Source organism: Sinohyriopsis cumingii, chromosome 4 (assembly GCF_028554795.1).
Source record: "Sinohyriopsis cumingii isolate HCF-2022 chromosome 4, ASM2855479v2, whole genome shotgun sequence".
Taxonomy (NCBI): domain Eukaryota; kingdom Metazoa; phylum Mollusca; class Bivalvia; order Unionida; family Unionidae; genus Sinohyriopsis; species Sinohyriopsis cumingii.
In genome coordinates this window covers 18581613-18596588 of record NC_142964.1, presented here as the reverse complement: position 1 = coordinate 18596588, position 14976 = coordinate 18581613, and the positions used below count along the sequence as shown (strand labels likewise).

The 14976-nt window shown below is 35.8% G+C and overlaps 1 protein-coding gene across 2 annotated transcripts in view; it reads right to left on the bottom strand.

The window, feature by feature from the left end:
* LOC149800706 (uncharacterized) overlaps positions 1–14976 on the bottom strand; it is a 154941-nt gene that overhangs the window by 113676 nt on the left and 26289 nt on the right. For both annotated transcript variants that reach the window (XM_089954751.1, XM_089954752.1), the window contains exons 6-9: positions 14109–14455; positions 9386–9469; positions 7725–7841; positions 4004–4129 (exon numbers count right to left, since the gene is read on the bottom strand). In XM_089954751.1, the coding sequence (XP_089810877.1) occupies positions 4004–4129; positions 7725–7841; positions 9386–9469; positions 14109–14455 (674 nt within the window). The remainder of the gene's footprint in view (positions 1–4003; positions 4130–7724; positions 7842–9385; positions 9470–14108; positions 14456–14976) is intronic.

Here is a 14976-nt window from a genome sequence, read left to right as displayed (position 1 = left end):
GTGTAATGAGAATGAGGCTACACTTTTCTTCTCTTGCTTTTTGTTTCACCTTTGGAATCACAGGTGTTGGAGGGTATGTGTATGCATTCGGGCCATTCTAATCTACTGATAGCACATCGACTGCCCAGGCTTTAGAATCTGGGACTGGTGTGACAAAGGTTGGGAGTCTGGCATTAATCCTTGCCACAAACAGGTTCACCAATGGTTCGTAATATCAGGTGCATATCTGAGTGAAAACTGACGGATGGAGAGACCATTCTGTCTGCATCAGCTGATTGTTCCAGGAAAAAGAATCTGCTATTATGTTTAGGTGTCCAGGAATATGGCAAACTTGGACCAAACCACCTTAGAAAGTCCTACACCAGTATGCAAAAGTCTGGGGACTTGGTTCTATCTTGCCATTTGAGAGATAAATCACCACTGCAGAGTTGTCAGATGGAAACAGGACTCCCTTTACAGTTACAAATTCCTGCCACTAATGAAAGGCATTCAAAATGGACTTCATCCCAAGAATATTGATATGCAGATGCAGGTCCTGGTGAGACCACACTCCACTGGCTTCCCAGAAAGACGGTAGTAAATGCACTCCCCAGCCATCTGTACTTGCATCCATACAGAATGTGATCTCTGGAGGTTATACTTGTAGAGGTATACTCACTGTGAGCCAAGTTAGGCCACTACAAGTCTGCATAAGGTACCTCATATTGTGCAAATGGGAAGCAATTTGTTCAGCAGGCAAACTTTTGACATGAATTGGGATAAAAAAAATGATTTGTAATGAGCACATTACAAAGGAGACCCTGGGATAATGAGGTCAGCTGCCTTGTTGAGCAAGCTTAGAAAGCTAAGGAATTCCCATGCAGAGAGAAAATCCTTTGAGAGTAAAGAAGCCACCATGGTCCTGATTTGTAATGCGCATTCCTAAGGGAGAATACTCTGTTTACCTGTGTGTTGAATTCTATACCTAGATGAACAAAATGGACTTGGTTCTACCTTGCCATTTGAGATAAGTCACCACTGTAGAGTTGTCAGATGGAATGAGGACTCCCTTTCCAGTTAAAAATTTCTACCACCAATGAACAGCATTTAAAATGTGTTTCCATCAAGAACCAAGCAGCATCAATAAATTGACTGAACGTGTTTTGATGACAGGGCACAGAGTGCCATTTGCCTTTGGGACCAAGAATAGTCCAGGGAATTTATATTTTGCATGATTTATCCTGTCCTTTTCTGGAATTGTTGTTCATTCCTTGCCAATAGGGGGTGGCTTTGAAAGGGTCTGTTGGAATGTTTGTAGCTGATGGTACTCTGGACAGAGGAGATGTCTTGAAAGTGATGCAGAATCCTTTGGAAACTATTTGTTGAGTCCAGTGATCATTGTGGCAAATCTTGTCACATCTGGCAGCAAAGAACTGAAGCCTTCCTTCAACCAGGATCTGTGGGAAGAACGTTGTGGAGACAAAAATGTCATGTTTTTGAGAGATGGAGGCAGTCATGTAGAGAAACTTTAGCCTAAGCAATCGCTAATTATTTTTTTTGTCCACTGTGGCTCATGAGAACCATGGTATTTTACATGAAGAAATATGATACAACGGCTTGCCAGAGGTTTGTGTTTGAATCGTGTCCCTTGGTGTGTTTTGTAAATTTCAGAAATATCCCTGTATTGATGTTGCGGTAAAAGGTGGAAAACTTCTTCAATGGAAGCTCTGAAGGCAGAATAATCCCAAGATATAAATGAGATCAAGACATGAAGAAGCCTGAGAGCAAGCATTGTTATCACTGCTTGCATGAGGTGAGGCTGACATCTCTTGGGATGGAGCTGGTGAAGAGTGTCAAGGACTGCCACTGAAAACACTCATGGAGCATGTTGAAGTAGAAAGGGTGATTTCCAAAGTCACTGATTAAAGAGTCCCTTCTATTGACCAAGGATTGAGAGAAATGAGAGGCAGCATCTGTCAGAGAATGAGGTACTAAGCACTGCATTGTAATGTAGAGTACAATGAGGCCATATGTGGGATAGACTGGTCTCCGTAATTGTCTTCATACACCAGGTTTGACAGACTGAACAACAGATTAATTTCCAGGAACTTACTGTGTTGAGGTCTTTGTCCCTGAAGATCCTTTGTAGGAGGTCTAGGCTTATTACAGCAGAAATAGGCCATGTTTGTAGGGGCACATCGTCCGACTCATAATGTTGGGATGGGCCATTTGGATGTTTGATCTACTTAACCACTATGTGTATCGGTCGAACGAAAGAATCCATCATTTTATTTATTTGCTCATTATTTATCATCAAGAACTGTAGAGTGGGACCCTGAAGAGGCAAGGCCCAAAGCTATAGCCAGCAATGAGGAGTCTCTGGTTGTGACCTAGATGCTGGTCTGTCTGTGATCGTATAGATTTCTGACATTTTCTAACCAGAGAGTCCTTTGATGGTTTATCTCCCTTATCCACCAAAAATTCCCGCACTAAGACCATGTCAGCATGAAGGCTAACAGTGTCTTCATCCTTAGTTTTGCATTTCTGCACTTCGCCCATGGTCTAATCTGTAAGACAGAATGAATAAACCTGTTGTAGTTATGCACCTGTCTCTTATCATTGAACAGAAAGTCTGTGCAAAGCTATGCCTTATAGTATTACCTGGACAATAGCAGATCAATTTGACAAAATAATTAACCATACTACCTGTGAGAGGTTCAAAGACAAACCATACAGGTAATGCAATGAAGCGTTGCATCCAGACACTATGTATTAGCAAAGATAACTTACCTGTATGTAGCCAATTGTTGTTTATTAGAGTTTTCTATTGGTCTCAGGGACCTGCACATTAACAATATAAAACTACAGCCCAAACTTATCTGTGAAGTCAAATAGGCTACCCGTGCAAGTACTTAAAGTTGGAAATATAGATGTCCATTGTGACTTTCCTTGTGATGTGGAAACTCCTCCAACTTGTATCAAGGTTAATTCTGGCTTTAGCAAAGTCTCTCGTCTTGACAGAATGCTTCTTGGTTGAGTGGAAGAATAACTGAGATATTCATGGTTTTGCCACCAATCTCTATATCAAGGGGAGATCAATCTGCCTGACCACCACCTAGGTGGGCTGATAATTTTAGCTCCTTTGGCTTAAATGTTTTATCTGGAAGGGCAGGATTTGCAAAGTAGTAGTAGTTCTCTTAAGGTATTATGATTGGGTAATGTATTTAAAGAAGAAACACCTTTATTTCATTTGCATGCCTATTAATTATTGTAAAACATAGCAGCAATTAACCTCTTGGGAAACAAAAACTACTTTATTATATAGCAGAACTTTGATTATCCATCAGGGTACAGGACCAAGACCATGAGAGATATGAGAATAGACGGATAATAGAATATGTGCATTAAAAGTATTATATAATAGACCGGGTCATTGAAAAATCATAATATCTACACATGTACATCTACCTGTTTTTAATACTTTGACATACAATGCCTTGACAGTTAACAGAAACTGATGGTTAATCAGATGCCAGATAATCAAAGTTCTACTGTATCAATCATTTGCCATACTCCTTTTAAAAAGTATCCATTACAATTCATCTAAATTGCAGATTTAATTCACACTAGTAAATTCATTGTATCCATGCTTTACTGTACATCCATTTGTATGTACATAAACTTAGCCATGACAACGAAATCAAAACAACTGCCACTCACATTGATGTTTATCAATTAAAATACACAATAACAGTTCACAAAATTACTGTCATTGTCATATTAAAATAAATTTCTTGAATACAAGGGGACATATGCTAAATTTAGGGCTCATGTTTCAGAGACAGATTTTTACCATTATTGGTAGTTAATTAAATGAGTAGCATCATTATAACCACCAACACTATCTTCGTCACCATTATCATTACAATTAAATATCATCAACATCATCATCACTGTCACTAGGACCATCAACATCAATTAGCTCTATCATCACCATATCAATCATCATCACTGTCTTGCTTACCAAATGCTTGCCGCAACGTTGAGAAATCATTGGTAAGACGTTTGATGACCTTCACTTCCTTACCAAATACAGATATTGCTACATGTTCCTGAGTGATACCAAACTCGTCCCTCACTTCCTCCAGGCCTGTGTCAATGAACAAACATTTTACAGTAGAATTGCAAAGAAACTAAAAACTACCAACTATTGATGCCTATCAATCCAAACATCATATTGTCCATCAATCCAAACATGTCAGAATATTGTCCATTAATTCAAACATCTGTCAGAATATTGTCCATCAATCCAATTATCTGTCTGACTGGCAATAAGTAATGGTTTACATTTAGGTCACAGTCTCAGACATTATTACCTTCAAAGTTATGAAGGAGCTACAACATCATCTGTCTGTCTGACCAATGTCCATCAATCCGTTTGAATATTGTCCATCCAACCATCTGTCCATCAATCCAATCATCTGTCTGACTACTGACAGTCAATCAAACCATCTGTCTGTCAGACTATTATCAGTCAATCCATCTCTCTGACAGAATACTGTCCATCAATCCAACAATATGTCTATCTGAATACTGTCTATCAATCCAACTATCGGTCTGACTATTGTCCATCAATCCAATCATCTGACTGATTATTGTCTATCACTCCAACCATCTGTCCATCAGACTACTGTCCATCAATCCAACCATCTGCCTGTCTGAACATTGTCCATCAATCCAACCGTATGTCTGTCTGTCTAGCAAACCCTTTACATTTAGGTCAGATTCTCATACCTTATTGCCTGCAAAGTTTTGAATAGCCTTGTCTTCCTAGTTATTGTCCATCAATGTGACCATTTGCCTAACAAGCAGGAATGGTTCAGATTTTCAGACATTATTACCTGCAAAGTTTTCAAGGAGCCCTAAGAGGAGTCCTACATTATTCAGGCAAAAGTTAGATCAGTGTGTCCCATGTTTCATGTTTCAGTGACTTATATTAAATTTTGCTCTTTGAGTTCTTATTGTTTGCAGTGTATTTTTAATTAACTTAAAGTGCACCGTTTTAAAACTGGTAAAACAACCTTCAGACAACATTGTCACTGTGACCTAGTGTGTTTACTCCAGTAATCTGCATAAGATTGTGTGTTTATCTCAAATATCTCCGACATATTGCCAGCAGAGTCACATACCATTATGACTGGTACTAAACAATTAGACAAAACCATACTTTGCAATCTTGTCATGCTGAAATTGTCATTCTTTGTTCTTAATACTATTTGGATACAACAAGGCCTATATCAACTTCAAATGCATGGGAAATGCTCTAATGGCATCTAAATTGCATTAGAGGTGCTGGAAACCATTTTAACTGGAGAAAACCACTAACACTGAAAAGGTAAATCATGTGCTAAACCATGTGGGTGCTGGTACCATGAATCAAACCTAAGATCGCAAAGACACAAAGCAAAATAATCATTAAATAAAATCTGGATGTATATCATCCAAATTACCCCCCCCCCCCCCCGTGTATGAGGGTCCTGTTTCTGATCACTGGAGTTCTACCTCATCTTAATCTTAATGTTTTCCTAATTCCCAGTTCTACTGATCTTAGTGATTTTCTAATGCACTTTCCTACACCTCATCCCAGTTCTACTGATCTTAGTGATTTTCTAATGCACTCTCCTACACCTCATCCCAGTTCTACTGATCTTAGTGATTTTCTAATGCACTCTCCTACACCTCGTCCCAGTTCTAGCTGATCTTAGTGCTTTCCTAATTCACTTTCTACACTTCATCTCAGTTCTAATGATTTTAGTGATTTTCTAATGCACTCTCCTACACTTCATCCCAGTTCTAGCTGATCTTAGTGATATCCTAATTCACTTTCTACACCTCATCCCAGTTCTAATGATCTTAGTGATTTTCTAATGCACTCTCCTACACCTCATCCCAGTTCTACCTCATCTTAATGTTTTCCTAATTCACTTTCTACACCTCATCTCAGTTCTACTGATCTTAAGTAAAATAATGGCTAAATTAAACCTGGATGTACATGATCTAAATTCTCCATTATGCATCTACAGGCCCTGGTTCTAGTTGCAGATCTATCTGATCCTAATGCTTTTCTAATGCACTTTCTACACCTCATCCCAGTTGTACCTGATCTTAGTGCTTTCCTAATGCACTACCCTACAATTCATCTCAGTTCCAGCTGATGCTAATGCTTTCCAAGTGCACTTCATACACCTCTTCCCATTTCTTATAGCTGATCTTAATGTTGTCCTAATGAACTTTCTACACCTCATCCCAGTTCTAGCTGATCTTGATGGTTTCATACTGAACTTTCTACACCTCATCCCAGTTCTAGCTGATCTCAGTGATTTTCTAATGCACTATCCTACACCTCATCCCAGTTCAAGCTGATCATAATGGTTTCCTAATAAACTTTCTAAAACTCATCCTAGTTGTACCTGATCATAATGGTTTTCTAATTCACTTTCTACACTTCATCCCAGTTGTACCTGATCTTAGTGCTTTCCTAATGCACTCCTCTGCACCTCATCCCAGTTCTAGCTGATATTAGTGCTTTCCAAATGCATTTTCTACACCTCATCCCAGTTCTAGCTGATATTAGTGCTTTCCAAAAACTCCTATACACCTCATCCCAGTTCTAGCTGATCTTAATGGTTTCATAATGAACTTTCTACACCTCTGAGGCCACCTGACACTTACAACTTAGGTGCTCAGTGCACACTGTATAGATTATCAGAACTTCTTGTACACTAGAACAACCCAGTAAATTAATAGTTTACAGCCACAATGCCTCTCTTACATGCAAAAGGTCCTATGTGCCAAATCTTCTGAATAGGACTGAATCTTACAAGATATTGGTCCTAAGCATCACTGGTTTCCATTAAAACCAGATAACATCAGTGTTTCATCACATTATGAGTCATATAATTTCTCTGTTGAACTGAGAAACCTGGCCATTTTTCATGTGTAAAAATTAATGAGATTTGATCAGATAGCTTTTTTTAACAAATCCTTTCCTTCCTTGCAAACATTAGTTAGACTGGAAGAATGGTGAAATTTGTCAAAAACAGCAGCAATCCTTTTGAAATCAAGTAATTTGAAATAACTCCAAACAGCACAACCTACAACTTTCAGTTTAACAGCCCAGCTTCTACTGAGAATAATCCTCCAAAACATAGGTTATATCGTATTCTAAACGTAAACAAGGGGTCACGTGATCATCTTTTTGAAGCTTATAGAAACTAAAAACTTTTGTTTACATCTTAAGCACAAAGTCCCATCATGACCTCGACAACAACCAATCATTTTAAAATAAAGATAGAACTTGTTTACATGGTTGCCACAAATTTTGAAACAAGGTCAGGATTTAGATCAACACCTGGTGTTTATAATCTAACAGTCAAGGTCAAATTATTTTCTGAAAAGAGTATCATCTCTAGTGAACAAATTTACATTACATCATGTAATGAAAAATAATTTTTTTAAAAACTGACAAACAATTAAACTAAAAAAATACATATCAAATCAGATATAATTAAATCAAATATTCATAACAACATAAATAAATATATACAAGACAGTCAAATACATACAGATATAGGCAACACAATTACAATTGTCATTATCACCACTGTACACACATCTATACTGTATACAAACTATAAAACAATTTAACAGATATATTTAAGATAAATAAAGAAATCAATAAATACCACTGATGAACTGATTGAAGAACTGTTTTGTTTGCATCCAGGCTGACCCTTGTCTCATGCTGGCAGAGGTATCCACACAAAGAACTGTGTGTAATTCTCCTACCTTCCTTTTTCTAGCTACAAAACAAATATAGCTATAGCATCACTGGAGTTTTTCCTTATTTATTTAAAGGAATAATATTTACTTCAATATCCCAACAGTAAAACAATGATTGTCCAGACATATCAAGACAAACTGACTAGGCCTCAATAACTGGCTATCCAGACATATCAGGACAAACTGACTAGGCCTCAATAACTGGCTGTCCAGACATATCAAGACAAACTGACTAGGCCTCAATAACTGGCTGTCCAGACATATCAAGACAAACTGACTAGGCCTCAATAAATGGCTGTACAGACATATCAAGACAGACTGACTAGGCCTCAATAACTGGCTGTCCAGACATATCAAGACAAACTGACTAGGCCTCAATAAATAGCTGTCCAGACATATCAATACAAACTGACTAGGCCTCAATAAATGGCTGTACAGACATATCAAGACAAACTGACTAGGCCTCAATAACTGGCTGTCCAGACATATCAAGACAAACTGACTAGGCCTCAATAAATGGCTGTCAGAAATATCAAGACAAACTGACTAGGCCTCAATAACTGGCTGTCCAGACATATCAAGACAAACTGACTAGGCCTCAATAACTGGCTGTCCAGACATATCAATACAAACTGACTAGGCCTCAATAAATGGCTGTCCAGACATATTAAGATAAACTGACTAGGCCTTAATAACTGGCTGTCCAGAAATATCAAGACAAACTGACTAGGCCTCAATAACTGGCTGTCCAGACCAATCAAGAGGTATGGACTAACTGAGTGTTCAGACACATCAAAAGGCATGGACTAAGCCTAAATAACTGGTTGTCGGGACATATCAAAAGGTATGGACTAAGTCTAAATAACTGGTTGTCAGGACATATCAAGAGGTATGGACCAAGCCTCAATAATTAGTTGTCCAGAAAAATGATAATTTTATGCACAATAACTTATTTATTCAAAGGACATTTGGTTGGTCCATATTACTGTTTCAGTATGGAAAAACAGAAAATCAATGTTTTACTGTTATACAACAAAAAATATGTGGAGATTATTTTGGATTCACAACCTCACAAAAAAGCTGAACCTCTAAATGAGAGGTCACCCCATCATCCTAATACAATCAACAAATTTGGACATTAAAATTTTTTTAACTTAATGGGTTACCATAATATTAATATATTATTGCCATATAAATGTACTTTCTTTCAAAACTAACACAATTATATTCTGACGATAAAGCGATATAATTAAAATATATTATTGCCATAAAAATATGCTTTCTTTCAGAACACAATCATATTCTGACAATAAAGCAATATAATTAAAATATATTATTGCTATAAAAATGTACTTTCTTTCAAAAATAACACAATTATATTCTGACAATAAAGCGATATAATTAAAATATATTATTGCTATAAAAATGTACTTTCTTTCAAAACTAACACAATCATATTCTGACAATAAAGCAATATAATAAAATGTTGCGATGATATGCTTAAGAACTAGTGACAAATGAAAAAATCTAAAATCAGACACTATAAAAAAATGTATGGCTATACCAATATCAAGTTCTTCTTGGGCCAGAGTTGCCCAATGCCCAGCATCAGGCACTCGAACAATTTGTGCATACTGATCCAAATCATCTGAAATGAAACTTTATAATTATGTACTGAATAACTTACAAGTCATTAAATTATATGATGTACAAATTATCTTGTACAATTTCAAGCAACACAACGATTATTTGATGACACTGAACTTTCAACTGTTGAACTGTCAGATCTCTCTCTTTCATATATATATATATATATATATATATATATATATATATATATATATATATATATATATTGTTGTCTATATTTAAATTGTTTGCTTGACCTTTGTTCATTACTGAGTTTATGAATCAGTTAAAGAATCATTAGGTTTTAGTCCTTTTGAACTGGTTTTTGGACATACTGTCCATGGACCATTTAAGTTATTAAAAGAGAACCTTCTTTCAATAAAGATTCCAAGAAAAATCTTCTTGACAATGTCTCTTATTTAAAATATAAGTTGTCAAAGGCTTGTGAAGTAGCAAGAACAAATCTTCACTCTACTCAGTCAAATATGAAATTAAGGTATTACAGAATTACAAAGTAAGAAGATTTATTCAGACTGGTGATAGTCCTGCCTCTCTTTCCCTTACCTCAAAATCCTCTTCAGGTTCAATTGTATGGTTCTTACACAATTGAAAAGAAGATAAATGACTTAAAGTATATCATTAATACTCGTGGGAGGTGGGAACATAAACAACTTTGTCATATAAATATGTTAAAGAAGTATTTTAGTCGAGACAACCCAGTTAATTATTCAATCAATTTAGTTGTACCTGTCCCACACAGTGAGTATGGGATGGAATAAAATTTGACTGTAGAGCTTTTGGTTTAACTATTCCTCAGAATTTGGAAATATCAATAATTTGGAGCCTAAACTTTCACATCTACAACAACAGGAAAATAAAGTGAACTAAAAAAGCTATTATGTGAATATGAGCACTTGTTTCCTGATGTTCCCATATGAACAATAAAATCTATCATGATGTTTAGATTGTAGATTCTACACCTGTAAATTAACATTATTACAAGATGAATCCATTCAAGCAGGAGTGTTTGACAAAATGAATCTTTTGACAATTGATAGCAGGCAACCAAGTTAAAGTAACTGTAGTTCACCATGTATTATTGTGCCTAAACCTGAAATATATTGTTACAAGCCAAGGATCTTTACTTGACCCAGCGGTGTCAAAACCCTGTCGTGATTCCTGCTAAAAGACACAAGTTTACCCCAAATTTCCAAAGACTTCCATACAACTTCAGTTGTAAATTAGAAAGCCCAGTGTGTCCATTCTATACATTAAATTTTACTCTAATCAATGCAAGACCACAGATCTCACAACCTGCCAAATATCTATCAACCGCACATCTGCATGGTTTCTCTTCATTAGGTTTCCAAAAAGCCAGTAGTTCACGCCGTAGAAACTATACAACTAACCCATAACACAAGGAACTATTTTAACTCCGCCACCCTAGGCCAGTCAACCCATGGTTCCAGGCACATTTCGCCAGTATAACTGCACTACATTTGCAACCATGGTGACATAAACGGTATCTGCCGTGTCCCTTCTTATTGGTTCCATAGTGTAATTTACCAGTTTCCTACCATAAATACTGCCACTGCAGTCACACCACCAATGTACACCACTTGATTTTAGTAGGGACTTTATTATTCCATGGACACTCATTTGGTTTGGACCTGAATCCACTACTAGTGAACCAAGGCATCATGGAAACTCACTAACAATTTACTCCATGACGTTTGCTCTTAGTAATTGGCTAATTATTTCAGGCAAAGGAATATCTCTATTGCATTAAATTCCAATAATCAGACAAGTAATCACAAAAATCTAAGAATTCCTTAAAACAGGGCACTATAACCAAATGCACATACTCCAAATTTATTACAATACTTTACAGATGTGAACTGGCTATAGATAAGTCAACAGTGTCACCAAAATAGATTAATTTCCAATGCCAAGAATAGATGACTGCATTAACAAAATTGGAAATGCAAAATATGTCACCATTAGTTTGACCTTTGAAAAGGATTCTGGCAAACTCCACTCCTGTGCAAAGGAAATTTTTGCATTTGTAACTCCAGATGGACCACATCAATATAAAGTGAAGCTGCTTGGCATGATAAATTCTCCTTCAACATTTCAGCATTTCATGAACATGACAATATCTGGTCTAGTTAACTGTGATGAGTCCTAGTACATCAATGATGTCATCATCTATGATACCTGGAAAGATCACTCGGAAACCATTCAGAAATTGTTTGATTGACCTCAGTGATGCAAATCTGACAATTAATTTATGTAAAAGTGAGTTTTGCTTATGTCACATTTTTAGGACAAGTCAAGTTAAACATATATAAGTTAATTCACAGTATCAGTAAAAAGCAACTGATGTGATTTTGGGTATGGCTGGATATAATCATTTTTTTTTCTTCAAATTTCTCCACAACTGTCCAGCCTGTGAAAAATTTGTTCAGTAAGAAATCCATGTTTCATTGGTCCGATAAGTGTCCTGAGTCTTTTTACAATTTAAAAGTACACCAGTTCTTTCAGCTCCAAATTTCAATCAATTATTTAAAATGTCTGTTCAATGCAAGTAATGTAGGGGTTGGTGAGGTATTGATTCAATTAGACAAAAATGGTGTGGATCACCCAGTGTGCTAATTTTTGAAAACCTAAACTAACATCAGAGAAATTATTCCACAATTGAAAAGAAATGTTTGGTTTTGATATTGCCTTTGCAACATTTTGAAGTGTATGTTAGTTCAGCTCCTTCAATTATTGTTTTCACTGATCACATCCCCCTTACTTTCATTCACAAAATAAAAAATAAAAATAAAAATCAGAGATTGTTGGGTGGAGTTTGATCTTGCAAGAAAGCTTATATTGTCTGCTTGACTTTCGTCTGTGACTGAGGGTAATGCCTTCCTGATTTTTGCCATGATTTAAGAAGTAAACAAGCCTAGTCTGATTTGAGTCCAAGACCTGTTTTTTTTTTTTCTAGGATATTATTTTGTGTCTTTGGTCAAGTGTAATATGTATCATTACAAATCTCTGCATCATCTTTAAAATTATAATCTAAATTTTTATTTAATTCATGTGGGTCTATGACAGTTATATTTTGAATTCTATAATTCAGTGGCTGGCTAGCACTATAGTAAAGTACATGTTTGCTACATTATAGGATCTCATTCATAAGCCAAGGTCAAATCAACAACTATGTCAGTCAATCATGCCAAGCTTTGTTTGAATGGTGGTCGTGTCAACATAGCATTATTTTGGGGAGTACATTTGTACATGTATTGTGGAAATATCACAAATGCCCTAGCCATGACTGAATAATAAATAAAAAAGTATGTTGATGACCATGGTATTCGGAAAGGCTTATAATATGATTTTACTTGTTTGCTCGATTTTCCTGTTTCATATCAGTCTTTGGGAATCTATGGTCAGAGTTTACAATTGTTTTCAGATATATTATGAGAGTAATTATCAATTTAAATTATTGATTGGAATTAGAAAATCTCATTGATTTTTTTGGACTAAAACACTATTTTGGGATTATTTAGGACACAGTCAAAGGCATTCTGGATTATATATCATCGTGACCTATCAAGATACATGTATTCAAGACTATTGGAATTCATTTAGAAAATGTTATACCTTTGGACTTTTAATAGAACATTTAAGAATATTTGGGATTTAATTCAGAATACTGGGCCTTTTGAAGTTACACTTTGTATTCTAAGGAAATAAATAATTTATTGGTTTTACTAAACTTGTTGCTTTTGCTTCTTTCTTTGGCAAATCACCAATCAAGTACTGACTACACTGTATGTCTTGTGCATATAGCAAATCACCAGTGAAGTATTGATTACAGGACTAGCACATATAGTAAATTACCAGTGAAGTATTGATTACAGGACTAGTACATATAGCAAATCACCAGTGAAGTATTGATTACAGGACTAGTACATATAGCAAATTACCAGTGAAGTATTGATTACAGGACTAGTACATATAGCAAATCATCAGTGAAGTATTGATTACAGGACTAGTACATATAGCAAATTACCAGTAAGGGATTGATTACAGGACTAGTACATATAGCAAATTACCAGTAAGGGATTGAATGCATGATCAGCAAATCAGCAATAAAGCATTGACAACATTATAGGGATAGTAAATATAGCAAATTACCAGCAAGGGATTGACTACACTATATGACTAGTACATATAGCAAATTACCAGTCAAGTATAGATTACAGAACTAGTACATATAGCAGATTACCAATAAGGGACTGACTATACTACAGGACTAGTACATATAGCAAATTATCAATAAGGGATTGACTAGACTATAGGACTAATATATATATATATCAAATTACTAATAAGGAACTGACTATATTATAGGACTAGTGCATATAGCAAATTATCAATAAGGGATTGACTACACTATATGACTAGTACATATTGCAAGTAACTAATAAGGAACTGATTAAACTATAGGACTAGTACATATAGCAAATTATCAATAAGGGATTGACTACACTATAGGACTAGTACATATAGCACATCACCAGTCAAGTATTGATTACAGGACTAAAACAGAAGCAAACTAATATCAATATGATAGTTTACCTCTGGATCTTGCATTTTCATACCTGTGGATGCAGGAGTTGTGTCTGTATGACCATCCTTCCTCCTTTCATCAAACTGCTGATGTTGCAGACTTTCCTTGCTCCCAGAACTTTGTGTTTTTCTTTGAAAATTTGGATTCTTTATTGAACCATTTTCTGAACAAATGTTTTCCCCTGTATCTCTAGCTTTGGTATCTTTTATTGACTGTACAGCTTTCTGGAAGTTGTCTCCAGTAATTTCCACTTTCAGTCCTCTGTCACTATTTTTATCTGAACTGGAAACTTTGGCTTGTTGGTTAACTGTCTGTTGTGGTCCTGGAGTTTGGATTTCATGGATCTCTGATACTGAGGCAATTACAGAATCTGCTTCTCTGGAAGCATAAAGTGAGGACACTAGCCTAACAGTCAAAAAAGATATAAAACATGGAATTTACAATTTCACCTCCAAATAATAATATGAAACAGCACTCCTGGAATCCCCCATGACCACAATGCTTTATCTGCCAATCATCACGTCAATTGCAATATTTGATATATCACTGATAACAAAATATCAGTCCTATCTTGGCATCAAAATAAAGTGATTGAAAATGGAATCATTTTTGTCAGATGGATATACATGCAGTTGCCAGATGGATATACATGTAGTTGCCAGATGGATATACATGTAGTTGTCTGATAATTACTGACCTTTTGATAGACATGTTTGTTTGAGTGGAATGCAAATAAAAATTATAAACTGACATGTATAAAATACATCTTTCCAATCTGATAGCAAAATACTGGAATTTTTTTGCACACTGAAAGATAAAGTTCGGATAATTGCATTTTGAGATACACTACAGTACACCTTTTCATTGTTTTGAGTAAGCATCTGATATTTGTCAAAATT